The 27663-nt window shown below is 46.8% G+C and overlaps 1 protein-coding gene across 2 annotated transcripts in view; it reads left to right on the top strand.

Moving 5' to 3' along the window:
• Positions 1–1036: 1036 nt before the first annotated feature.
• mnat1 (MNAT1 component of CDK activating kinase) overlaps positions 1037–27663 on the top strand; it is a 46109-nt gene continuing 19482 nt past the window's right edge. Inside the window, exons 1-6 of one of the 2 annotated variants that reach the window (XM_083632846.1) lie at positions 1037–1189; positions 6763–6915; positions 7323–7396; positions 7800–7903; positions 8723–8863; positions 10293–10424. In XM_083632846.1, the coding sequence (XP_083488972.1) occupies positions 1101–1189; positions 6763–6915; positions 7323–7396; positions 7800–7903; positions 8723–8863; positions 10293–10424 (693 nt within the window). In that variant the 5' untranslated portion in view covers positions 1037–1100. Of the gene's footprint in view, positions 1190–4019; positions 4147–6762; positions 6916–7322; positions 7397–7799; positions 7904–8722; positions 8864–10292; positions 10425–27663 lie in introns of those variants that run through there. The other variant, XM_083632845.1, reaches the window with a different exon arrangement.

Below are 27663 nucleotides of genomic sequence, written 5' to 3' on the forward strand. Positions count from 1 at the left end.
CTATGGGATTGTTATTTGATCCCATAAATACTCAACAATATTGTGCCAATATAGCCTGATATTGCTGTTTGACATACTTCAGACTACACCAATACAGTACATAAAAAAAGTGTTTGTCTTAAGGCATTTATTAGTTTCTGACTCTGGGAAAGTGGTAAAAACAGTAAAATTCCACAAAACTACTGTATCTCTGATCTATTTAACCAAATCACACACTAGGCTATATTTAGGCTATTCTATGTGATCTTTTGATAACTAATGTAATATTTTTTCACTTCCATTCACAGAGCCTCCCCTGAAACTCCTTGGAGCCCCCCTGGGAGGCCCGCCTCCCACTTTGAAAACCTCTGGTCTAAACAATGCTTTAATTAACAATGTTAACATTGTTACATTGTCAGTAATTCAATGAAATATGTATTAGTGATTGTGGTAGAATTACTGTGGCATAAATAATGCCATTGGCAAATCTATAGAGCAGCCTATAGAAATGGCTGTGGTTGAAATTAAGTAACCTGTCCTAAAGTTAGGATGTGTTATCATAATCATTATATTATTGCCATACATATTTGTCTGTCTTCATCATACCTTCTTCATCATACCCAAATCTCAGGAACCTTTTCCCTGCATGGGGAACATCATGTGGGAAGATTTTGTTTTTTAATTAGGTTTTACATCAATTAGGCTAGGTGTTACATCATAGAATATCATATTACTTTACCTTATTATAGATCCTATAGAGTAGGCTACTGGGGATTGGGAAATGACGCAGACTGTGGAACCTATCAAAACAGCCATTTTTATAGCCTACATTATCTATAAAGAAATATAAATAAATTAGGCTATTATGGAAAATAAATTGGTCCGCATTTTACAGTGGCCCTCCTTGGACTCCCTCAACCCTTGGGTGCGCATGCACCACAGTTACCACTCGCTTCACATGTGTTAATAAACTAGGAACTATTCTCATTAGCCGAGTTTTCCTTCGGACCACATTCTGTGTAACGCAGGCGGTACACCCGCTTGAGAAGCTTGAGAAGTGAGAAGGAATTCCTTGTTGTTGACATTTTTCTCCAGCATATATTTGTGTTTTAGAGACCGAGATGGATGACTTAGGATGTCCGAGGTGCAAAACAACCAAGTACAGGAATCCGTCGTTGAAACTGATGGTGAACGTCTGCGGACACACGCTGTAAGTAACTTGTTTTAAAACACATTTGACAGCTCAAATTATGACAGAGCGGTAACGTCACATGTACCCCCAAACACGACAACGCTTTAACTTAAACGGTGAAATGCTTAAAATCTATCTACCAAAACGATGTATTCCGCGACGACAAACACCGGCTTTATTGATGTGCAGTTAGTTGTTTGTGAGAGATGTCCGTTGTGTTCAGTCAGTTAAACGCCAGAAAGATGTATGTCAGCCTATGACGGAGTAAACAGTTTAGGTGGGTTTACCCTCCACTGCATAACGTTACATGATGATGCTGCTGCTGCTGCATGACAGTAGAGTAAGCTAAACCTGCTTGAGCAGAACAGCACACATAACCTAGTGTACCCTTGGCCATTAACATAACATTAGTAACATTCGTTACATTCACCCAGTTGATAATATTAACACAGTAAACACACCATATTAGCCTTTGTTTACACCACCTGACCAGCCTCCTCAAATGTTTGCCCTTCTTCACAAAATTTAGTAGATAGTAATAGATGGTAATGTTATAGCCTGTGTGTGTGTGTGTGTGTGTGTGTGTGTGTGTGTGTGTGTGTGTGTGTGTACTGTAGTTTGTTCCACTGCATGGCAGAGTTACATGACTACAGAGTAAAACCAGATGTGCAATAATGGCACAGCTTCTAAAGAAACTGGGCAAACCCCGTATTTATATGGTCACAGACGACACACCACACACAGCAGCCAGTACACACACACATGCAATTGGAGGCGTTGTGAAATTTGTCCTCTGCGTTTGACCCATCCTGGCTCGTCCTCCTCCATGGTTCAGGCCCGGAGCGGTGGGCTTCTTCTTCCAACCACCGCTGGTCAGACGACGATCTTCTGCATGTTTTTAGTGGGGGTCCATATTGATGTTATATGGAGGAAACCCCAGGGGAGCACGGGGAGAACATGCAAACTCCACACAGAAAGGCCCGACATAGCCCACCTGGGCACCAGGCACCGAAGGCATGTGCAGACCATTGATAGTACATATAGATCATACCGCCAGTGTCAACAGCGTCCCCGGCGGGAATCAAACCCAGGAACTTCTTGCTGTGAGGCGAGAGTGCGAGCCGAGGCAAGAATGCTACCACTGCGCCACCATGCCCCCTACTTATGATCCAGTCTTCATATTTTCTTAACTTTGTTTTTATGGTTGTGTTAACTACGTTTTTTCTCTCCCCCATGATTTAGGTTTATACAAACACCCCCTTCTTTTAATTATTAGCCTACAATTTTGATTAACATTGTCCCCATGTCACTAACAGAAAGTGCTTGCCACAAATAGTCCATATTTATCCTTGTCAACACTTTAGAAAGCCGATTCAAATCAAAAGGATAGGCTGGTTTTTATGACTGTTGTGCAGTCAGTGATGGAGTGCATATTTTTGACCCTGTCTGTTTATTGACCGCACCATCAGGAAGTGGCTGTGCTTCGTCATCAGGTCAGCGAGCTCATAACTCACTGCCTCTATCTGGATGCAGTGTTACACGCAGAGAAAATTAAAATGATTTTGCAATGAAGCAATTTAAAGAGATGTCCTAGCCTAGGTCACCTTGGCTGTGTTCCTCAGAGCCGGTCTGTGGGTGAATCTATGTACTACTTCAAAACTGCTGCACCCTCATATTGTATTAGTGCTATCATCACTGGAGTCATCCAGCTTTTTGTTTGTAGCTAGGCTACTTCAAGGCTTGATGGAATTGTATAGTTATAACTATTATAACAGTGTCTTTCAAATTCACCGGTGTTGATTTCCCATTTGGTATTAACTCTATGCTAAATAGTGAATAAGTAGTAGTGTTTCTTACACATTGTGTTGTCTATTCATCACATCTAATTGCCTGATCTGCATTGGTTGAATCCCTTGAATTGCTTCTATACTTTGGTCCAATGCCTTCCTGACAGCTGACAACACTGACCACCACCACTAGGCTGACTACTAGGCTTCCTTCCTGGACGATGCAATATGGAACTGCTCCACCTCTAGCCTGCATCTAAATTTAAACCCCACCACAGCACATTTCATATCCCTGTCACCGGGGGTGTTTGCTGTCTGTTATTTATTACCATCGCACAATGACGCAGGGCCTGTGTCCTTTGGCATTTGACACAGGGCAAACGAATTACAGTAGGCCGGTCTCAGGGTGGTAATTAGGGGTTGGACATGGAGAGGCTGACAGGATTCGCACACCTCATTAAGTGGAAGGTAGTTTCCTATACCTGATAGCCACGATTTCCAGTGATATTAACTGCAATCTAAGACATGTTTTTTTAGGTCACACAAGCCTGATGCTAGCTGCCAGTGTAAGTGACCATGCTCTTGGGCCTGAGCATTTCCTGGCTGTGCTGCTGCAGGTACTGGGATGCACGGCAGGACAGAGCATGTTAACATTTGACAGAAGCCAGCACCTGTCTGTGTGGACTTAGTCATGATTCCTTCCTGCGAGAGTCCAGAGCAGCTAGACAGTTTTGTTGCAGAAACGGGTGATTCCAGCCACTGTCTGCATTGTTCCTGCTGTCTATTGCTTAGGAAGAAGCAGGCAAAGAGGAAGGCAATGTCACAAGAGAGTGGGGGTTCTCTTTGCTGAGCCAGGCCCCTGTTTACCCTCCTCTTGCCACCCCCTTCCCTGACCTGCTGACAGCTGCAGATGGGAGAGATATGAGCCAGGAGCTCTGAGCAGGACAGGTGAGAGAGGGAGGAGTCAGGAGTACTCACTCAGCGACAACTGCCCCGGGACACAGAGATGGCAAGCTGGTAGAGCTCAGCCTGCTCGCTTACTCAAGTAAATGTGTGTGCTGTTTGCCAAACAATGTGGTGTAGCCTCAGCAAGCGATTTCTGTGTGACCCGTTTATTGCAAATGGCAACAGGGACTCAGTCAGAAAGCTGTCCCACAGAGAAGGCACACTTCAGAAGAAAGATGGCAAGTAAGTACACTCCCAACAGTCTCCTCCCTCCAATCCTTTTTCGACGTTCACCTCTCTGCTCTAGAATTACACAGGATTTCCCTTATGGAGAGTTCTGTTGTGTGGTCCATTTATGGGGCAGGGGGCAAGCTACGCCCCACTCCTGGCCCTGTAGTGATGAATGGGCTCTTTGTGGGCCTGTGGAAACAAGCCGAATCCCCCATCCACCTCCATATGGCCAGGCCTATACATCTCCTGTAGCCCGGGGCCACAGTGAACATCTGCCCCTTCTAGGATGCACTTGAACGGGGGCTCCTCCTCATGCTCCCTCCAACCAACTGGACATCGCAGATGTTTTTGTCTTTGGTTCAGTTTTCATTTTCATTTAGTTGCGAAATCTAGGCTTAGCTGGACCAAGATGCTTGTAAGGGAGCCCTCTGTAATGCTTTATCCATTTCTATTTGTGCGTGGTGTATTTCTGTCAAAGGTTGTGTGTTCATACTTGGCAGCTTGTGCTTGTTTGACCCATATCGGAGACGCTATGCATAAACAGCCAAACTCCATGGCTCTGCAGTTTCTCCTGTAACTGCTTTTTGTTTTTTGTTTTTTCAATTGAATCCTGCTGATGAGGTGAAACGCCTTGCATGTCTCTTTCATGATTGCTCTAATAAGCTCCCTCCCCAGAGAGCTTTTGACTAGGCACCGATGTCTCAAGCCCAGTCTTTGACTTTGGAAAGAAATGATTCAACCATCCCACCAATGACGTACAGTGAAATATCTGTCTTTTTCCCTCAACATTGCGATATTTTTAGATGAAAAACTGCCGGTGGTGGTGCTCAAACGCAGATAGTGACATTTGGAAACCAGATGTTGTCCGTTTCTGTGAAGGTGGTCGACTGCAGGAAGGTGAATTCCTGTGGAATAAAGCTCCACAGAGACTTAATTAAAAGAGTGGACTGTGCAAACGTTTATCCAGCCCCTCCACCCCTCCAGTTGCCTGCTTGTCTTAGGGGAGACTTAAGACCATTCCCATTGTCTTCAGCGTCCACTCCTCACTGGAGTGACTGATGGGTCAACGCCTACCTGCTTAAAGGTGTGTGATTGATGGCTAAGCTCAGGGTTGTGCCCTCAGGTGGGTCTGGTCGGTTGCCATGGTACCGTCTCATGATGGCCCATGGAGGGAACTTTTCTGTTTGAACCTTGGCTTTGCCGTACATTCCCAAACATTAGTTTGAGACTTTATGTCTTTCTCTCCCAAGTCTGTCACTGACTCACTGATGGTCAGGGGCGCTCTCGCTGAAGAGAAACTGAGATTCCTGGATGCTTATTTCAAGAACCAGAGGTTCTCTGAAAAAGTCATCATGACTGTGAATGATCTACTACTATGCATTTTGTCTTGGGGAAAGTAATATTGTCCATTCGACAGATTTATAGTAGATGTTTTGACTGCCTAGATTTCCACTGTATTTAGAAATGTTCCTTAAACTTCTCCATAACACAGCTTCTCAACTCCCCCCTCCCTCTCCTCCCCCCCTCAAAACAAGAGATTGGTTAGAATGGTATATGGTAATATTATATTGGTGGGTTTTCAACGTGTTTGAGTTAAATTTTCGGATACTGGAAACCTGATAAGTTGTCTTTTTTGTCATGGAAAATCTGCTAAGCAATATCAGGCTAGCTAAGCAATGATCTGAGGAATGAAATAGGAGGCTATTGTTCATCAGCAGCAGCATTTCTTAGGCTTTCCTGAATGAAGGCCTAGCTCACTGCAGGAGGAGAGAAGAGCGCGTGTATTACTGAGCTGGATTTGATCTTCATATGCAACGTGGCACATTGACTGCATGAGATCTATTGAAATAACAAAGAAGCAAGCGTTTTTCCAGTGCGGACAGACACTGCACTGATGGAGTGTCAGACTAATTTCCTCTTGTCTGAGTGTGGGAGTTAGCCTAATCGACGTTCCAATCATAATCCAGCCTTCTTTGAGCACTCAGGAAATATTTATATGCCCCATTATCACCCACTGGGCTCGATGATAACTCGCAGACAAAAAAACTGAAATTTGCCTTCCTGTGAGCGGAAAAATGGGTTTCAGCAGCCACATACGCCTACACACAGCCAGCACACAGGCCACTGACTTTCAGGCTTGCAATTTAAGGAAAGGGGTCACCTGTGGAGGTATAGAGCTCAACAGTCACATGACATGTTTTGCCCCCCGGAAGAGAGTTCCCCATTCATTTTCTCCATAGACATTTAGAAAAATCCTTATATAACGAGTTGTAAGGCTGGAACCAAGCCAACCTGTGACCTACTGAATCGTTTACTGACCATAAAACATTTCAGTTGGAGCAAAAATAAAAAATAACATGGGGGGAAAACACAAACCTTCGATTCCGTCCCCCCCTGTCTTTATTTTGGGTTTTTGCTCCAAGTGAAATGTTTTATGGTCACTCATGATTCAGTAGGTCACGGGGGGGTGACTTGGTTCCAGCCTTAGAACTCATTATATAAGGGTTTTGAATGTCTATGGAGAAAATGAATGGGAAACTCACTACCGGGGGCAAGAAATGTCACGTGACTGTTGAGCTCCATACGACTCAATTTGGCTGTGTTCTGTTTTGTTGTCTTCCCCGGCAGATGTGAGAACTGCGTGGACATGCTGTTTGTGCGCGGCTCAGGCAACTGTGTGCAGTGTGACACGCCCCTGAGGAAGAGCAACTTCCGCGTACAGTTCTTCGAAGACCCCGCCGTGGACAAGGAGGTGGAGATCCGCAAGAAGGTGCTCAAGATGTGAGTGAGGGCAGACCACCGCGAGGCAGAGGGGTGTGTCTCCGTGTGTTTACGCGTGATCCCGGGCCCTCCTCCCACTCCTTAAGCCACCTTTGTCTTTCTCATTACACTGTTTGTTTTGCAGACAATGAGTCTCCCCGGGGAAGGGTGGGGTGGGGGGGGGGGGGGGGGGTCTCAAATGGGAAGGCTCTTTCCCTGCCAGGTTTTTACTTCTCAGCCCCTCCCTGCTATCTCTCCCCCTCTCATCTGTTCTTTAATAGCCCCTTAATTGACATCTAATGTGTGTCTATTAGGCAGTGTATTATAAATGGTTGCTTTAATGGACTATGGCTGTTATTAATGTCAGTGCATATTTGCTTTCATCAGATTTGACTCTTTGTTTCCTCCGTGTTGTTCTCCCACTGCAGCTACAACAAGAGAGACGGTGACTTCCCCAGCCTGAGAGCCTATAATGATTACCTGGAGCAAGTGGAGGACATAGGTAGGAGAATGGGCTTGGAGGAAGGCCTCAGGGCGGGGCGGAGGGATGCTTACTCCTGCTGTATTGATTCCTCCCTGACTCTGGCTGCACAGGGGGGATGTTTTACAGGCATCAGTGCCAGCCGGGGTCGTGGGTCAGGGAGTAGCTCTGCCAACACTAACACGTCTTTCACCCACTCCTTCCCATGGGTTTTGAGCCCTGACAATGGGGCTAGACTGCGGCTGTGGCCAAGGCCATGCCAATGTGTCAGAGCTGGAGTTCTCACTGATAGTATTATGTGTACGCTCAAGGTTGAGTTTGAGTTTTTGAATGCTGGGCTGTGTCTCCTCCTGTGTGCGTGTGTGTGTGTGTGTGTGTGTGTGTGTGTGGTGTGTTTACGTTTGTGTGTGTTGTGTGTGTACAGTGTATAACTTGACCAACAACAACAATGTGGAGAACACCAAGCAGATGATGGAGCAGTACCAGAGGGAGAACAAAGATGTCATCCAGAAGAATAAGGCTAAGCTTGTACGTACTGTGCACATTTACCCACACACTTATCATGTCTTCACTCATAATAATGATTTGACACTAATCTTTCTTTGGCTTGAAAACAGGGCCTGGAGCTGCTGTTCTGTAGCTGACCCTGAGTCAAACATGCTACTGCATGGTGGTTGATGGTCTGGTTCACTGGTTCCCAAGCTTTTTTGTCTTATGTACCCCTTGAGCTGTTTTGCCATGGCTATAGTACCCCCCAGTCACGCGTGATCTTTGCGCCGCAGAGAAAACACTGTGCTTGCGGTGGATCTGCAAACGTACAAGTAAATAGAAAATAGATTTGTCACAGAAGACTGAAGTCACTGAACTGCCGTTTCTTTTCTTCTTCTTTTTTTCCTTTTGTCACTGCGCTCCCCTAAACCTGAATCCGGAGTGACAGCTGTACGTTTGAGCCATCCATGTTTGCTAGCCTGTTGGATGGCACACAATTTTGACATGCGTGAATGTGACCTCTTCACAGAGTAGACTAGAGTAACAGTTGACACCTGCCAATCATGGTGCGCACGTAGCATGTTAACAATCGGCTTATGAAATTAATATAAATGACATTTATAAATTAATAAAGTTGTACATTTTTAATCATTTTGGAAATAAATTGTAATCCCCAAGCTTTCCATGTAGCCCCTTGCAAGCTGCTCAAGCACCCCTAGGGGTACACGACGTACCCCTGTTTTGGAATGACTGTTCTGGTTGAAGGTGTCCCTGCCATCCTCTTGCTTAGCATGTATGTTTTCAACGTCCTTGTTCTCTCGCTCCCCTCTCTCTCTTTCTCTTTCTCTTGTCCCTCAGTCGCGAGAGCAGGAAGACTTGGAGGAGCTGCTGCTCAGGGAGCAGCACGGGAACGAGCAGCGCAGGCTGGACGTGCTGCAGGAGGAGCAGAGACAGCTACAGGCCAAGAGGAAGAACAAGCAGACTCTGCTGGATGAACTGGTGAGAGACACGCATGTGGCATGTGCGCGTACCACCACAGAACGGCAAGTCCAATGGAGCAAAAAGCCCAGTGAAGAACAGTCACCATATAACAGATGTTGCATGTCTGCCGTGAGCGCGACCACACACACACACGCACACACGCACACACACACACGCACACACGCACACACACGCACACACACACACACACGCACACACACGCACACACACACACACACACACACACACACGCTCACGCTCACCGCCTCAGGGTTCATGGCTGTGAGATCATTAAGAGCTTATTACCAGTCATTGTGCTGCGGGCTGTGCTGTCTCGTTGCCACTGCATTGTTGTCACTCTGTGACTCCATAGCCTCTTGGCTCCATTGTGTTGAGCTGTGGGCTTTGGAAGTGATTGTTCCTGCAGAGGGGGCTGCTGAAGGACCATCACAGATAGCGGGCTAAGCTGTGTGTTTGTTTGTTTAAGGCACAGGGCCTGTTGACTGTAGGCAGATCAGATCAACTCTCACCCCCCCCCCCTAGGGGAACTCTCCTGGGTGCTGACATCTGTAGATCCCTGTGGTCCGAAACTCACTGTTCTCACACACACACACACACACACACACACACACACACACACACACACACACACACACACACACACACACACACACACACACACACACCAATTCCAAACACGCATCTCTCGAAAATCAACCTTGTGAAAACCCCTTAGGTCACAATTTGCACTGTGTAATAGTCTAATATAATGTTACAATGAAACAAGACATAGACTGAAGACAGTAGCATCTTGGCTTTACTTTCCCCACTTTATAGCGTCTTTGGAGTCTGTAGAAAGGCTTGAGTGGTCTAGATAATTGCCATTAGATCAGGTTGGTTTTATTTTCCCTATGCATGCTAAGAACACCTCCAGACTGTCCTACCATCGGCATCCACCCCATCAAAAACGTCCTGCCTCCTCCGTGAACGCCGTGTCCAGGCTTGTGTTTTTAGACCTCTGCACGCGGCTTGGCAACACTCCACTGAAGAAATTGAAACGTCCGACCTTGCGTTTAATGGAGGTGAAGGCGGCGCAGTGCACTTGAAGCAGCGTCCCCCGCACTGCCACAGTTTTGTTAACATGGCTTGCATCAGTAATGTGGCAGCTAGCCTGAAAGCACCCCGTGCCGATGTTGATCCAGTTAGACAGACAGAGGTGTCTGAAGCTGCTTCTGTCTCAACTCTTCTCTACATTCCACAGTTACTGTACATAGATCAAGATCCAATTAGGCAGATCAAGTAAGGGCCTCATTATGCAAGTGTCAACTATTTTTGCTGAGCAGAAAAGTTCCAAATTTAGTTCTTTGTTGTGAAAGCATATTAGTCATCATAGTCATGTGTGATGTAAATTCCCATTCACTTAAAATCTCAAATTCTGTCTCTGCAGGAACGCTCTCAACTTCCCGCCACCATCTTGCTTGCCCAACACAAGGACCGCGCAGCCCAGCTGGAGACCCAGATAGAGAAGCAGAAGCAGTCGGTCAAACCTGCCACCCTATTCTCCACCGGCATCCTTATGGTGAGGGCCATGTTGTCCCTGTAAGAGTACTGCATTGTCAGCATTCAATGTCTGAAAAAGCCAGTTGCCAGAGTCATGATGCTGTTCATTTGGCACAGCTGGGCTTGTTTCAGGTGCTAGCAGGATGAGCTCATTGAAACAGGAGAGCTTGCATAACTTGGCTCATCGCTAACACATGGTTAGTTACAGGGAGCCCATGCAGGTTAGGGTCACATGGTTAGTTAGTTACAGGGAGCCCATGCAGGTTAGGGTCACATGGTTAGTTAGTTACAGGGAGCCCATGCAGGTTAGGATCACATGGTTAGTTAGTTACAGGGAGCCCATGCAGGTTAGGGTCACATGGTTAGTTAGTTACAGGGAGCCCATGCAGGTTAGGGTCACATGGTTAGTTAGTTACAGGGAGCCCATGCAGGTTAGGATCACATGGTTAGTTAGTTACAGGGAGCCCATGCAGGTTAGGGTCACATGGTTAGTTAGTTACAGGGAGCCCATGCAGGTTAGGATCACATGGTTAGTTACAGGGAGCCCATGCAGGTTAGGGTCACATGGTTAGTTACAGGGAGCCCATGCAGGTTAGGGTCACATGGTTAGTTAGTTACAGGGAGCCCATGCAGGTTAGGGTCACATGGTTAGTTACAGGGAGCCCATGCAGGTTAGGGTCACATGGTTAGTTAGTTACAGGGAGCCCATGCAGGTTAGGGTCACATGGTTAGTTACAGGGAGCCCATGCAGGTTAGGGTCACATGGTTAGTTACAGGGAGCCCATGCAGGTTAGGGTCACATGGTTAGTTACAGGGAGCCCATGCAGGTTAGGGTCACATGGTTAGTTACAGGGAGCCCATGCAGGTTAGGGTCACATGGTTAGTTACAGGGAGCCCATGCAGGTTAGGGTCACATGGTGAGTTAGTTACAGGGAGCCCATGCAGGTTAGGGCCACATGGTTAGTTAGTTACAGGGAGCCCATGCAGGTTAGGGTCACATGGTTAGTTAGTTACAGGGAGCCCATGCAGGTTAGGATCACATGGTTAGTTACAGGGAGCCCATGCAGGTTAAGGTCACATGGTTAGTTACAGGGAGCCCATGCAGGTTAGGGTCACATGGTTAGTTAGTTACAGGGAGCCCATGCAGGTTAGGGTCACATGGTTAGTTACAGGAAGCCCATGCAGGTTAGGGTCACATGGTTAGTTAGTTACAGGGAGCCCATGCAGGTTAGGGTCACATGGTTAGTTACAGGGAGCCCATGCAGGTTAGGGTCACATGGTTAGTTACAGGGAGCCCATGCAGGTTAGGGTCACATGGTTAGTTACAGGGAGCCCATGCAGGTTAGGGTCACATGGTTAGTTAGTTACAGGGAGCCCATGCAGGTTAGGGCCACATGGTTAGTTACAGGGAGCCCATGCAGGTTAGGGTCACATGGTTAGTTAGTTACAGGGAGCCCATGCAGGTTAGGGTCACATGGTTAGTTACAGGGAGCCCATGCAGGTTAGGGTCACATGGTTAGTTACAGGGAGCCCATGGAGGTTAGGGTCACATGGTTAGTTACAGGGAGCCCATGCAGGTTAGGGTCACATGGTTAGTTACAGGGAGCCCATGCAGGTTAGGGTCACATGGTTAGTTAGTTACAGGGAGCCCATGCAGGTTAGGGTCACATGGTTAGTTACAGGGAGCCCATGCAGGTTAGGGTCACATGGTTAGTTACAGGGAGCCCATGCAGGTTAGGGTCACATGGTTAGTTACAGGGAGCCCATGCAGGTTAGGGTCACATGGTTAGTTACAGGGAGCCCATGGAGGTTAGGGTCACATGGTTAGTTACAGGGAGCCCATGCAGGTTAGGGTCACATGGTTAGTTAGAGGGAGCCCATGCAGGTTAGGGTCACATGGTTAGTTAGTTACAGGGAGCCCATGCAGGTTAGGGTCACATGGTTAGTTACAGGGAGCCCATGCAGGTTAGGGTCACATGGTTAGTTAGTTACAGGGAGACCATGGAGGTTAGGGTCACATGGTTAGTTAGTTACAGGGAGCCCATGCAGGTTAGGATCACATGGTTAGTTACAGGGAGCCCATGCAGGTTAGGGTCACATGGTTAGTTAGTTACAGGGAGCCCATGCAGGTTAGGATCACATGGTTAGTTACAGGGAGCCCATGCAGGTTAGGGTCACATGGTTAGTTAGTTACAGGGAGACCATGGAGGTTAGGGTCACATGGTTAGTTAGTTACAGGGAGCCCATGCAGGTTAGGATCACATGGTTAGTTACAGGGAGCCCATGCAGGTTAGGGTCACATGGTTAGTTAGTTACAGGGAGCCCATGCAGGTTAGGGTCACATGGTTAGTTAGTTACAGGGAGCCCATGCAGGTTAGGATCACATGGTTAGTTACAGGGAGCCCATGCAGGTTAGGATCACATGGTTAGTTACAGGGAGCCCATGCAGGTTAGGGTCACATGGTTAGTTAGTTACAGGGAGCCCATGCAGGTTAGGATCACATGGTTAGTTACAGGGAGCCCATGCAGGTTAGGGTCACATGGTTAGTTAGTTACAGGGAGCCCATGCAGGTTAGGGTCACATGGTTAGTTAGTTACAGGGAGCCCATGCAGGTTAGGATCACATGGTTAGTTACAGGGAGCCCATGCAGGTTAGGGTCACATGGTTAGTTAGTTACAGGGAGCCCATGCAGGTTAGGATCACATGGTTAGTTACAGGGAGCCCATGCAGGTTAGGGTCACATGGTTAGTTAGTTACAGGGAGCCCATGCAGGTTAGGATCACATGGTTAGTTACAGGGAGCCCATGCAGGTTAGGGTCACATGGTTAGTTACAGGGAGCCCATGCAGGTTAGGGTCACATGGTTAGTTACAGGGAGCCCATGCAGGTTAGGGTCACATGGTTAGTTACAGGGAGCCCATGCAGGTTAGGGTCACATGGTTAGTTAGTTACAGGGAGCCCATGCAGGTTAGGGTCACATGGTTAGTTAGTTACAGGGAGCCCATGCAGGTTAGGGTCACATGGTTAGTTAGTTACAGGGAGCCCATGCAGGTTAGGGTCACATGGTTAGTTAGTTACAGGGAGCCCATGCAGGTTAGGGTCACATGGTTAGTTAGTTACAGGGAGCCCATGCAGGTTAGGATCACATGGTTAGTTACAGGGAGCCCATGCAGGTTAGGGTCACATGGTTAGTTACAGGGAGCCCATGCAGGTTAGGGTCACATCGTTAGTTACAGGGAGCCCATGCAGGTTAGGGTCACATGGTTAGTTACAGGGAGCCCATGCAGGTTAGGATCACATGGTTAGTTACAGGGAGCCCATGCAGGTTAGGATCACATGGTTAGTTACAGGGAGCCCATGCAGGTTAGGATCACATGGTTAGTTACAGGGAGCCCATGCAGGTTAGGATCACATGGTTAGTTACAGGGAGCCCATGCAGGTTAGGATCACATGGTTAGTTACAGGGAGCCCATGCAGGTTAGGATCACATGGTTATTCACTTAGTATATCCTCTCGGCGGCTCCCGGCCGGGTGAGTCTGTGCTGGTTTAGGTTATGGGGCAATTTTAGTTCAATGCTAATTTGGATTGAACCTAGACCGCTTGTTGACAGTAGGGTGATGGTAATACTTCAGAGCTTCAAAGGGAAGATGTTCCTCACTGTCTGGGGCTTCCTCCATGTGGGAACAGACCCCCTCACCAGTCCTGTCATCACATTCCTCCAGGCAAGCGGTGGGACCCACAGAGAGAGCATGTGGGCTTGGGGCTCTGGCTGCTCCCTGTGTTGGGCTCACGGTGTCTGGAGAGACCTTCCATTTGGCTGTCGTTCTCCTTTTCACTCGTTTATTTTCATTTTATTGTGATGAGATAAGCTGTGTCACAACCACCCCCCCACACTCCCTCCAACCCTCATGAGGTATGCTTGTCTTCCCACAGTTCAGTGATGCGTGGGAGAGATCTCTGCTTAGCACTCACCTAAGGCTCAACTTGGAGGCAATAGAAGCCAGGTTATTCACTCATGTATAACCCAACTCTCATTTTTACCATCTATATTGTTTTAACCTCTCCACTGAAAGTGATTACTCTAAAAGTTAAAGACTCTCATGCACTGATGATTAGTGTGACTTAAACCAGTGGTTCTCAGCCCAAGGACCCCTAAACGGACACAAATTAAACCACGGACCCCCTTTTTGACCAGATTTTGTCTCGGGGTCCGCCATCTGATAAGATTTTTGCTTTTAGATGTTTTATTACAGAAAGTGTATGAAACCCATGATCGAAATTGTCATACATACAATATGTCATTGTGTTAATTATGGATGGAATTATAGTAAAAATAAATGATTCCACCTATTTGCTGGGAACCCCCTAAAGGACCCCTGGGTGTCCCCGGATTCCACTTGGAGAACCACTGACTTAAACAACCACTAATTACTGTACAGTACTAGCCAGGCTAGTACAGTACTCCTGAATCCCAAAGAAGAGACAGCAGGCCCATCCACCACCAGTGGAAAAGCAATGGTTCCAGCATGGATTGATCCAAGCGGAGGATGTGGTTCTCTGGCTTGATATGCAGCGTGAAGTTAAACTTGCTGATGGAGAATGAAACAGCATGATTATGTTGCTGTTGGCTCCTTGCAGGGCTGTTTTTCCTCACTTCTCCCCACCCGTTCCTCCTCGTCCTCCCGTCCCCCGGCTCCTCAGGGCGGAGTTAGAGCTCTCACCACGTCCCCCAGCTCCTCAGGGCGGAGTTAGAGCTCTCACCACGCATCTACCAGGCTCGACTGAGAAGCTTGAGTCAGGGGAACGTGTGTGGGTTTGGATTTCCCTCCACCTCAGAGTCCATAAGAATCACTTGTGTTTGACTTGGTGGCGTTTCAGCACAGAGCGCTGGATTCTGTTTGACTTGGTGGGGTTTCAGCACAGAGCGCTGGATTCCTGCACATCACTGGAATTCATTTATCTGTTAGTTTGCGGTTCTCCTGTTCCGAGCTGGGCTTCACTTTTTCTTCTGCCGAAATGATGGGAGGCAAAGGTAGAAGCTTATTTGTAAAGCTGGGCCACATATTTCCATGATCTGTTTATTCAAAGTTAAGCTGATTTGTGAACCCCTCTTCAATGAGGGACATTAGATGAATAGTATTGATACTCAACTCTTGGGGCGTCTGGGTAGTGTAGAGGTAAAAGTACTCGCCTACCCCGCAGAGACCCTGGTTCAGTTCCCAGCAGCAGTACTTCTGGCTTGGTCAGATGTTTCTACAGACACAATTGGCCGTGTCTGTGGGTGGGAAGCCAGTTGTGGTATGTGTCCTGGTTGCTGCACTAATGCCGCATTTCCACCGCTGGTATTGGTGCGGCTCTGCCCGGCTTGACTCGCTTTTTTGTAGCTTTCCACCGGTCAAACACCGGGACAACTCGGGTCGAGTCGTACTATTTCTAGTACCACCTCTGTCGAGGTTCCAGGACTGTGGACCCGGTACCACACGGTGATGTGAAAACACTGCAGACAACTGATTGGTCAGGCAGAACCATGTTTACGGTGTCTCTGGATGCTGTCAATGCTGGATACCAGTTTAGTGGTGCTTACCTTCTCTTGTGTGTAACGTTATTTCCCAAACTCTCCTGTTATTTCCAGCAGTCTTTGTCTTGCTGCCTTCAGCTCTGGTGAAATAAAATCCATCTCCTTGCTCAGCCTTAACATGACGGTTGTTTTCAATTGATTTGAGAGAGAAAAGTCCGTGGCTCCACAAGGCCGGAGCCGCGGGTTTTCCTGGCAACTGTAGCGTACCCCCCGTCATGTAAATGACAACAAAGAACGATTCAATCTCCTAGCCGATGGTCTCATCAATAGGTGGCAATATGCACCTAGTTGGCTTGCGATCCGCCAATAAACACAAAAAAGAAGAAGAGTAGGCTAACGTTACATTTCAGTATTTGCCAAGTGGATTATGTGAATAGTATTAGAGTGGACGACCAGTTAATCCTATGGTTTGGACTTTTGTTTCTATGATCTACTACAAAGCTAAATACAAGTTTGTGTATTGTTTGTTTTCTATACAGTGACGAACGTGCGTCAGGTTCCCAGGCTAACAAAAGTCCAACCGATAACTGGTCGTCACAGACACACAGTAAAGAAGTGTTTCAGTGTTTGGATATGCTTGTGTTCACTAGGGATGCAGGGGTTAACCGGTTTGACTATTAACCGCGATTTAAAACGTCACGGTTATATAACCGCAGAGGCTCCGCTACACCGAGTGTTTTGTTTCACAACAGTCCGTCAGTTTAAACTCCCATGCGGCGCAGACGGCGCTGGAAGGAGAGGAACCTGTCTCTCTCGCTTCGTTTCCGCACGGACTATTTAGCGGAGGCACCAAACACAGGCAGCTGCCATGTCTCCCAGTAGTAGCCAGTCTGTAGCCTAGCCAGTAGCCATGGATGCCAGCCCAACATAAATGTTGCAATACATGTCCCGCAAGGTTTCTGAGATTAGGGGAAAGTCTGAGCTGGTGTTACGTTAAACCAAACGTGGGGAAGAGGCAGCGGATTTGTTTAGCGTTAACATACAGTCATTGACGTTAACGTTAGCTGTTGTGGCTAATGTTAGCTAGCTGGCCATAGCCTAGCGTACATAGTTCCTCAAGCTCGTTGTGACCAAACATCCCCGCATTTAAAGCACTTCATGCTCCCAGCGCTGGCCTAAACCATAGAGAACCTCATGCTTTACACGAAAAGAAACATCAAGGGTTTGTGTCAACTCCAAAAGCAACCCGCTAACGTTACATGTAGGCCTAATAACGTGAAGCTAACGTAGCTAGCTGCTTGGCAGTCATGATCTGACTGAGACAAGGAAAACAAATGCGCACATTTACATAACAAACACCAGTCAACACCACAGAGTGTCCTTTCTTTAATCCAGAGGGAGCATTTTCCAGTAAAAAGTGAAACGACACATGATGGCTTATAGTGAGGCTTTCCATGCCTGCCCCATCATCACTTCAATAGAACTGACCCCAATGCAAAATTCATTTCAGACGGCACATTTAGTTGCCAGTAACATGCCAATAAGAGTCTAAGTTACTATGCCTTTTGTGTTTTTTTCTGCAGACTAAGCAGCTATAGGCTTTCGCTTCTATAAAATAATAAAATATTTTTTGTATTATATATATATATATTATATATATTATATCAGAAATGTTGTTTGTTTTATGTTCACAATAGTGATGTCAGTTAGATTTGATTAGGTCAGAGCCATGGAATATTAAATCATCCATCTTTGCTAACTACATCTGCCCTTTCTTCTTTTTTTAATCCCAGGTGTGCATAAAATACAGGTTAAGAACTTATTTTTTTAAATACAAAAATGTGAAAAAAGTAACAATAGTACGGTATGTTTAACGTATCGGTTATTGGCCAGGAGAATATTTATCGGTTAGCGTAGGCCTATACTATCGGCTGTAAAAATCCATATCGTGCATTAGTATTCCGGAAGGCAGCAACTGTTAAGATTGTGGGGGAAATACAATAAAACCTCTATTTAGAGAATGCTCATGTGATTTTTATACGTCCATAACAATAATCGTGAAACCGTGATAATCGTGGTTTTTTCTCAGACTATAATCGTGGATCAAAAAAAATAATCGTTGCATCCCTAGTGTTCACACACATGTGTAACGGGCCCGGGAACGCTTCAAGTGGACCCGAGGCCGAGACCACCATTTAAATTGGACATGGGCACAGTTCACTGTTCCGTCCGTGCCCGAGCACGGAACCCAACGTTCACACTGACCAAACAAACCGGACCTGGGGTCAGTTTGGGGACAGTTTGGGGACAAGTGTGCTGCTCGGTCCCTGCATGGTCCCCAGTGTGAAACCACCCTAAGAGCCTCCTCTGGTCGGTCAGGATGCCTGTTCAGGGGGGCAGGGCAAGTGAGGGGAATAGTGTTATCGTCCCACGCACTACGTCCTGCCGGTGAAACTCCTTGGTGTCAGGTGAAAAGAAGCGGCTGGCGACTGCACATGTATTGGAGGAAGCATGTGCTACTCTACAACACTCCCCAGATCGGCAGAGGAGGTGGAGCAATGACCGGGACCGCATGGGGAATGTGCCTTTTTCACATCATCCATTTTGTGTCTAAAAGGCTGGGTGAACACAGGTGCAACCAAAACATTAATGATGGCCCCAGCACTGGAACACCTACATGGATTGGAAATTGGAAATCCTCATTAATGTTTCGGTTGCACCTGTGTTTACCCTACCTTTTAGACAAAAAATGGGTGCTGTGAAAAAGGTCAATTGGCAAAAAGTACAATTGGGAAGAAAATGGGAGAAGAAGACTTGATAAAAGAAAAGAAAAAAGACTCTGCTCTCTTGTGAAGCACAAACACAAAGGACAGACAGGATGTGACAATGATGAATGGAGGGTGGACTGATTCATCACCTCTTGTCTTTCATCTGGATGAGTTGGTGAAGTGCAAGCTAGCTGGTAGTAGAAATGCCCCCATCCACCCCACCACCCCCACCCACCCACCCCTGGCACTCCAGCCAGCTGCCTCTCCCCAGGCCAAGGTGAGCCGTTACTGGTGGAATGACATATCTGCATATCTGCCCTGTTTTTTTGAGCCGTACGGACGAGCCGAACGTGGGGATGCCAATTCTTCCTGGGCTTTGCGATGGCTTCAGTCTTTATTTAAAGAATGATCTAATGTAGCATCTAGCTGTGTCATGTTGTTTACTGGGAACATGCGGGGGGACATCTCAGCCATGCTGGCGCTTCACTTTAGCCCTGGTGATTTTCCAGCAGTGAGGAGCGACAGGGGATCCCAACATGAGGTCAACATGAGTATCCTGGCCGGCTGTTGAAATGCTGTAGGGATGGATGCTCGAGCAGGTTAGCCCATCCTGAGGGAAAGTAGTCGTGGTCCAGATGGGATGTGAGGCGAGGTGGGATGGGCCTGGTCTTGCCTCAGGAATGGTCTGGAATCACTCACTAATCCTTCACTTTGTAGACACTCTATTGAGCAAAGTCACACGCATTACCCGTGTGCGGGCGCGCACACAGACACAAAGTCGAGTGCACACACACACACACACACACACACACACACACACACACACACACACACAGGTGTGTGTGTGTGTGTGTGTGTGTGTGTGTGTGTGTGTGTGTGTGTGCACCTGGTAAACATCCTTTGAAGACTAAAGTAAAGTGTCTTTTTAAAATAGACGTCCGCTGAAATCAAAAGAGGCACTCTGTGTGGGAGGGAGGTAACTATTCACTGTTGAAACAGGCTGTTTGTTGTCTGACACACTAGACTGAGCCTCAGTGCCAAGCATGATGACAAGACACCTCTTAATTTACTTCCTCAGAGCCAAAAATATGGAGGCGAGTTGACGATTATCGGCATGTAAGCCACATCTGGTTTAAATGTTGCACGAGCAATTGTGTGTTGTTGTTTTTGATTGTAATTGAGCGCGTTGTCTTCGTCTGTGTAAGTAACGTTATTGTGTTTTCCAGTCACAAAGTGTATGTGTGTGAGCCTGGGGATTTCCCACAGCTGCCACAGTGTCCCGTGCCTGAAAGCGGTTGACCGGTGGGGAATCTCTCCACCTTGGGGCAGCTTTCAGCACCATCTTAAATGAAAGGTCCCAGGTTCCAGCGCTGCCGGGAGCCCAATGCGCTCCTCATAGGAGGCAGAGCAGCTGACATACCTGATGAGGCCGACATGGGCAGCTATTGAAAGCAAGAGACACACACACACACACATAAACAAAGCGCAGCTCACACACACGTTGAGCCAAATGCGGGTGGAAAGTTTATCCCTAAACATAGATGCGTAGCTGGCTGAAATAACCCTGGGTTCTCTTTGGCTTGATTCCATTCTACACTTAGGCAATGGAATTTAACTGCCATAGAAAACACACACGCATGCACGCACGCGCACACACACGCATGCACGCACGCTAGCACGCGCACACACACACACACACACACACACACACACACACACACACACACACACACACACACTCTCACACACACACACTCACACACACACACACACACACACACACACACACACACACACACACACACACACACACACACACAGAGGCTGTGAGCATGTTTGCTCAGGCCTGTTTCACTTGGTTGAGCTGTCCTCTACAGTGACCTCTGTTCGGTAGACACTGCAGGCTAGGCTCTGCTCTGCTCTCCAGACTGGCCCAACCTGTTCTTCCTGGGAGGCTGTTCACCACACACAGCACCCCCCCTCCTCTTCTCCCCATTCACTCTTTCTCTTTCACTATCTTCTATTCTCTCTTCTCTTCATTTCTCTCATTCCCACACTCTTGCTTTGACTCCACTTCTGCTCACACATATTTCCTCCAATCATGACATCTATATTCACGAGTGAGTGAGACAACGATTTGGAAAGGTGTGTGTGTTTCCGTTTATTATACCCAAACGTAATTGACATGCACGTCATTCACAGACAGGGCTGTTTTATGTGGGAGAGTGCATAACCCTTGCCCTTTGGCCTTTACTTTTTTATTGGCTTGCTGGCACGCAGGTCGATAGCTGCAGGGGCTTGAGGAGGAGGAGGAGGGGGTGGGTTCAGGGGCCCTGATTGGCACCAGCACATGTGGGCATTCACACCTCTGCCCCTGGCTTTGGCCCCGTTGAGGTTGGCCTCAGCAGCCCCTCTGGCCCGCGGGCCGGCCGGCCGAGCCCGGCCCCGCGGAAAAGGGAGTTGTCAGCTTTAGGGGCTTTGCGCTGGGGCAGCTGCCACCGGTCAGACGGTTATATTTAAACGTGTCAGGGAAAGGGAGGGAGGCGCTGTGTGGACGGCAGCTTTTACACTTGCTACTTGCTGCTCAGCGGGCCAGTCGAGGGGCACAAAGCTCTTTATCCATACAGAAGCACTGGCAGTGCCAGGCAGGAGGTGCAGGGAGGGCCGAGGATGGGATGATGGCACTAGGCTGGCTCCTAACTAGACTCATTAAATGTATCCCCTATACAATGCTGCCCACTGTCCACTCCACTGCTGCAATTATCACTCGCTCCATTAGGGAGGAGAGCCTCACCGCCTCTGTGTGTGTGTGTGTGTGTGTGTGTGTGTGTGTGTGTGTTGTGTGTGTGTGTGTGTGTGTGTGTGATGTGTGTGTTTTGCTGGAGGTGCAGATAGAGAGGATTGTCTCTAGCGACCTTGGTGCGTCCTGCTGAGCTGCAGAGTCAGGGGTGAGACGGGGCCCTCAGGAGTGCCAGTTGTGTGTGTGTGTGTGTGTGTGTGTGTGTGTGTGTGTGTGTGTGTGTGTGTGTGTGTGTGTGTGTGTGTGTGTGTGTGTGTGTGTGTGTGTACTAAATGGAACAGTAGTGAGTGAACTCCCAGCCAATGATCAGAGCTGTTGATCAATGAGATGTTGATCAGGAGTGTCTCTTTGAACACTGGATGAGACATTTCCTTGTTGGACCAGTAGACTCTCCTGTCCAACCCTCAGCATCTCCTTTCTCTAGTCTAGAGGAGCAGGACAGGGCAGTGTAAATACCAGATGCAGGAGTGTTTTTATAGTAATAATATAGTGATAATCATTTGTGTAGCACTTTTCAAAACACAGCTCCAAATGGAAGATTTTTCTTTTACGCAAAGGTACAAACTATTAAAGCCTACAAATCTCAAAAGCAGTGTAAGCAAACCCCAAAAGCATAAAAGTAAAATATAGTAAGGGAGCTCAAGGACAGTTAATCAAAGGTCAGTGCATGAAAACAAGTCAGTAAAAGCGAGTTTAGAAGTGATTTGAAAAGCTCCTCCAACAGGTTGTTCCAAAATCTAGGAAGGAAGGCTCTGCTCAATCACCTCATGTTTTCATCTAGATTGTGGCACAGTCTTGGCACAGCTTTGTGATAAAACGATCTTGTGATAAGCGATTATGCCTTAAAATGATCAGTTAAAGGGGGACTTACCCCCCCAGATTTCTGGCAAAACCGTATTCTACTTGATTTGAAAATTCTGCAGGCAAGATGGCCGCCTATAGTCCCTTGTACCCTGGCAGAATTTCTAGCCCATGAACTAACTAATAACTTGGTCAATAAGTATGTAACATACAAAATAAAACAAACAGTAATGTCTTCATTTGATGTAGAATGCAGAGGACATGTAACTGGTTCGTTAAACTCGCATGACAGGAATATTGTTTTTTCCGCACTGCGCGCGCCTCCGAGAGCCTGGTTGTCCCAGAACCCACTCGCTTAGCGCCAGAACACACTCGATTTGGGGGCGGAACATGCCAGGATTGGCCAACGCCAACTCCAGTGCCCAGAACTGTCAAATCAAATCATCGACAGAGACACTATGGCCCGCCTCCCAATCCCTCTTTCTTTTTTTGTATGACAGGCAGTATTTTCTGCATCAGAGATAGAGTATGTTATAAATATAGCCACGTTATAAACAACTAACCTAAACTGGTGGTCCGTATGGAAACAGTGTTACTCGAAATGGTTAAAAGTTATATCAATTTGGTTATTCAGTGGCATTTTACTGCCATGTAAAGTAACGAACGTTAGCCGCTAGCATTAGCCACAGTAGCCAATTACCCATAATGCCTTATGTTATCCCAGCACCCAGGAGCACCTCGCGCTTCATTTAATGCATAAAATAAAGCTGATAATATACGCTTGATTCACAATGAAGTACACCATGCGCAAACACCACCGTGATGTAACGATGTACCAAATCGGCCATTTATTTGAGGCCCCCCCCCCCCACAAGTTTGGGGTGAAGCCTTTTCTTGGAAGTTGGTGCTTTCCCGCAACTGTAACTTCTTTTTGACTTTTTGGACAAGCACACCTGTCCCATAAAAAACTATATTTCCTGGTCTGCCTTACCACTCTGTTAGATGGACTAATCCCAGAAAGCTCTGTTAAGACAGACAGCAAAGATAAGAGAGAGCGAGAAATGTGAAAGCATGTCATGAGACAAATGAAAATAAACCCCCCCAGCGTAGAGTGCTTAAAGGGCATGGTGCAGGTTGGAGACCACATTGCATGTAGCAATGGGATTTTTCTTGGGGAAACATACGTAGCTGCATCTAGACTCATTTTTGTAAAGCAGCTGGCCACTGTTCCTGAAATGGAACTGCCTCCTGTGATGTCAGAACGTCCAGCAACAAGTGATGTCACAAGAGGAGAACACCCATTTAGAATGCCACCCCCCTTTATTTTTTATTTTATTTATTTGTTTGTTTGTTTATTTTTATTTTATTTTATTTATTTTGTATTTATTTTAGTATTATTTATATTAGTATTTTCATACTAATCATTATCCCAAAATGTAAATTCATTAAAAAATACAACCTGCACCACACCAGCGAGGCACCCCCGTGCACTTTTACTTGACCTTTTGAAGCAGTTGCTCTTCCACTAGGATATTGAGGCTGGTGTCGGTGCTATTCTAACCCTATCTGGAGCTGAGCTGGGTGTGTAAGGAGGATCAAGGAGAGCGGGAGAAGGAGGAGTACTCCCTCCGGCTCAATGTGATTTCCTCAACTTATCCTCCCCTACGGTTTTATTAAGATTGATGGATCCCCAGAGTTTGGTTTTAGTGTCACAGGGGTATTATAAGAGTCTTAAACACCAGTAATATACAAACTCGGAAGCATCATGAGCACACACACAATGTTGTATAGGTAGTGAGATGGGCCTCCGTAATGTTGAAAGCAGATGTTTGTGTTGGCTGTTTTAGTAGTGCCGTTCCAATGGTCCATAATCCCCTAGCTGCTTTCTGCTCTGCTGGACCTAGCTGGGGGTCTCCTCTCTCTCTCTCTCTCTCTCTCACCCCCTCTCTCTTTTTCTGTTGCTCTCTTTCACCGGAGCATTTGGAAAACAACAGCCATATCCAGTAAATCACACAGGCTTTTAATAGGAGGTGATGAGAGTGGTACATGATTGAAGGTTTTAGCAGCGTTGGTTTGAGGGGGGCCGGTTGGGCCAAAGTGGGCACAGTTCCTCTCACAGAAAGCGCAGTAGACGCATAGTCGGCCAACCGGTCTTGTTTCAGAGCAGTTTCTGGGAAAGTTCTCTTCTTTATCTGCGGACTAAGCAGCCTTTGGTTCTAGCCTTTATTTTTGTATTGAGTGATGCTCTTTACTATTAACAACCTGTATTTAATACATTGACATGTCTGATTTGACAGATGCAGTATGTTTGTGAAGTTTTTTGATGGTACTTTACTAGAAAAAAGAAATAAACTTTTGAAGAGTCAAATCATTTGTTATCTTATTATCGGCATCGGCCATGAGAAGCAGGTAATTATCGGTTATCGATTCGGTATCAGCTAAAATAAATCCGTATCGTGCATCGCTATTAAATTCTTTTTAAAATTATAATTATTTTTTCTGATTTCCCCCCATTTTCTCACCAATTGTACTTGGTTAACTTTCCCCGCCTACTCCCCCCGGTCGTTGCTTCACCCTCTGCTGATCTTGGGAGAGCCGTAGACTAGCACCATGCTTCCTCCGACACATGTGCAGTTGCCAGCCGCTTCTTTTCACCTGACAGCGGAGAGCTTCACCGGCAGGACGTAGCACGTGGGAGGATCACGCTATTCCCACCAGTTCCCTTCCACCCCGAACAGGCCCCCCGACCGACCAGAGGAGGTGCTAGTGCAACGACCAGGAACCATACCCCTAATCCAGCTTCCCACCCGCAGACACAGCCAATTGTGCCTGTATGGACGCCCGACCAAGCCGGAGGTAACACGGGGGTGTGAACCCGCGACCCTCATGTTGGTAGGCAGGGAATCTACCGCTACAATACCCGGACGCCCTTGCATCCATATTAAATTCTACGCAAAAAAAACTATTTGTGAGTGTGTGTGTGTGTGTGTGTGTGTGTGTGTGTGTGTGTGTGCATGCATGCGTTTGTGTGTGTGACTGTGCGTGCGTCCGTCCGTGCGTGTCTTAGATTTTATGCCGTGTTTGTTTGCGCTGATGTGTCTCTGCCAGTTTTCAAGGTGCCTTTGGAGTGGAATGCAACAGAAATTTCCCTAGACTGGCTCTGCTCTGCTCTGTCTGTCACTTAAAAATCTGATTTACTGCCCTTTAGCCATGTGTAACTCCCACTCTGGCCCTCTCTCTCTCTCTCTCTCTCTTCACTCTCCCTCTCTCTCTCTCTACCATCTTAGTGTGTCTCTTTGATTGGCGCAGTAGGGGAGTTCTCCAGTGCTGAAAGTCTGAAAGAAGATGGATGGAGAGAGTGAGGGAGTGTGAAAGAGAGGGAGAGTGACTGTGCTGGGGTCGGTCTGGCTTTCATTACCTTGTGGTGGGGCTCCACTGTGTTGGATGAATGGATGGGACAGGAGAAGGGGTCATTGGCACCTCCAGGTTAAAGGTTGAGTGAAAGCAGTAGAGAAGTGTGTGTACTGTTATTTAAAGGGAGAAAAAATCAACCCTCAAACACTTAAACACTGTTTAAAAACCTTTGCAGCTACTGGAGACGTACCCATAGACGGCTATAGTGGAATTTAATAGCGATTTTTTGTAACTATCCAAAACCTCGACGGTGAATGTCAGGATTTCGTGTCAGTACCTCAGAATCAAAGAGCAAGGGCTTCTTTCTAGGCTCAACATTTTGCACCGATGTTCAGAAATCGTACATTTAGAAAGGAAGAGCTGCCATTTCCCACACCGACAGCAGCCTCAATTGACCATAGACTAGGGCTGTGAATCTTCACTGGCCTCACGATTAGATTACGATTCATCTGTCAATGATTCGATTCGATTCCACGATGCATCTCGATACAGCTCAAAGTATTGCAGCTCCAAGTATCAAATCCTCAATTTTCTGTATTATTACTGCACATGGCTACTTTTTCATCAATTAATACAAGCAGTCAGATAAATATCAAGGCCCTTTTTTTACTTAGAAACTGCTTTAAAATATGAATGTCAACAGAAATTTAAACATAAACTATTCAACGATTCATCTGTCAACGATTCGATTCGAGTCGATTCACACGTCCGCATCGCAATGCAGACACACAAGACATGTTGCATTTTGAGTAAGTGGCATAACTTTATCTCAACTGTAAAAGCTTGCTCTGATGCTATTGCTATTGCTCTCTCTACCTAAGCAGAACAACCCACAGCTGAATGCAACTCCTTCAGACACATGCTCTGGTTGTCTGGTTGTCGAAAGTCATTCAGGGAAGTGCAGGAAATCAATATGTGAGGTAGACGAGACAGGCTGAGGGGAAGTGGGTACGCCGAAATGTAAATTACACGCGCCTTCATCAGAAAATAATTCCTGGAATGTACTGAACATCATAGATGCATGAATGCAACAGTGTATGAGTATCTAAGGGTGGAATTTTCCTTGTGCCATTTCTTTGTGTTGTGATTGTGTAATTATCCTACATGTTGGCCTAGTTTTTTTTTAGCATCATGGCTAAAGAAAGCTGCATCCAGCTTTGCTTGATTTACGTGTGTGTGTGTGTGTGTGTGTGTGTGTGTGTGTGTGTGTGTGTGTGTGTGTGTGTGTGTGTGTGTGCGTGCGTGCGCGCGCGCGCGCGCGCTCTCGTACGGACCAGTGGGCAAGCTTAGACCTTCCCACCTGAAGTCCAGGAAGTGTTCCTGAAAGCTGTAGTTCCTTGAATGGCCACTTGGGGCTGAGTGCAGTAGGCATTCACCCCATGTTAAAAATTGACTTTGTAACAGGAGGAAACATGTTTCCAGTATGGGGCAAAACATGGTTTTGGTCTATATGGCTGATTTCACCTTTTCATAACAACTGTAGGTGGGTAATTCTTTATATAACTCGCCCACTTGGAGTAAAATAGTAAACAGACAATAGAAAAGGGGGTGATTGACAGGTTGACTGTCCAGTGATCGCACAGCTTGCCGATCACGGGCCAATAGCAGGCGGAGCTGCAGCTCTGGGAAACCCCCATCTCACGTGAGCTCCGCAAGGACCCCACGATGGCGACAGACAACACTTTGCTGCAAAACACGAGTCCAAAAGATAGTGGGTGGCTTTGTCCATATTATGTAGGTCAGTGGTACGAGCCAAAGCATGCGTGAGGCCGTGGGTGCACATGTTACTCGTTTAGCTTGGTTTTCATCAGCTCCCCTCTGCGTTCTGTTGTTTATACTCTCCTAAGTTCTCTTTCCTTTGCTTTCTCTTCCATCTTTTTAGCTCTCATTTGTCTCTCAATTCCCTTTCTGCTCTCTCAAATAGTCAGTGTTTGTTTAGACATCATCTTTTTTACT

The sequence above is a fragment of the Poromitra crassiceps genome (genome assembly GCF_964638095.1).
Source record: "Poromitra crassiceps genome assembly, chromosome: 3".
Classification (NCBI taxonomy): Eukaryota; Metazoa; Chordata; class Actinopteri; order Beryciformes; family Melamphaidae; genus Poromitra; species Poromitra crassiceps.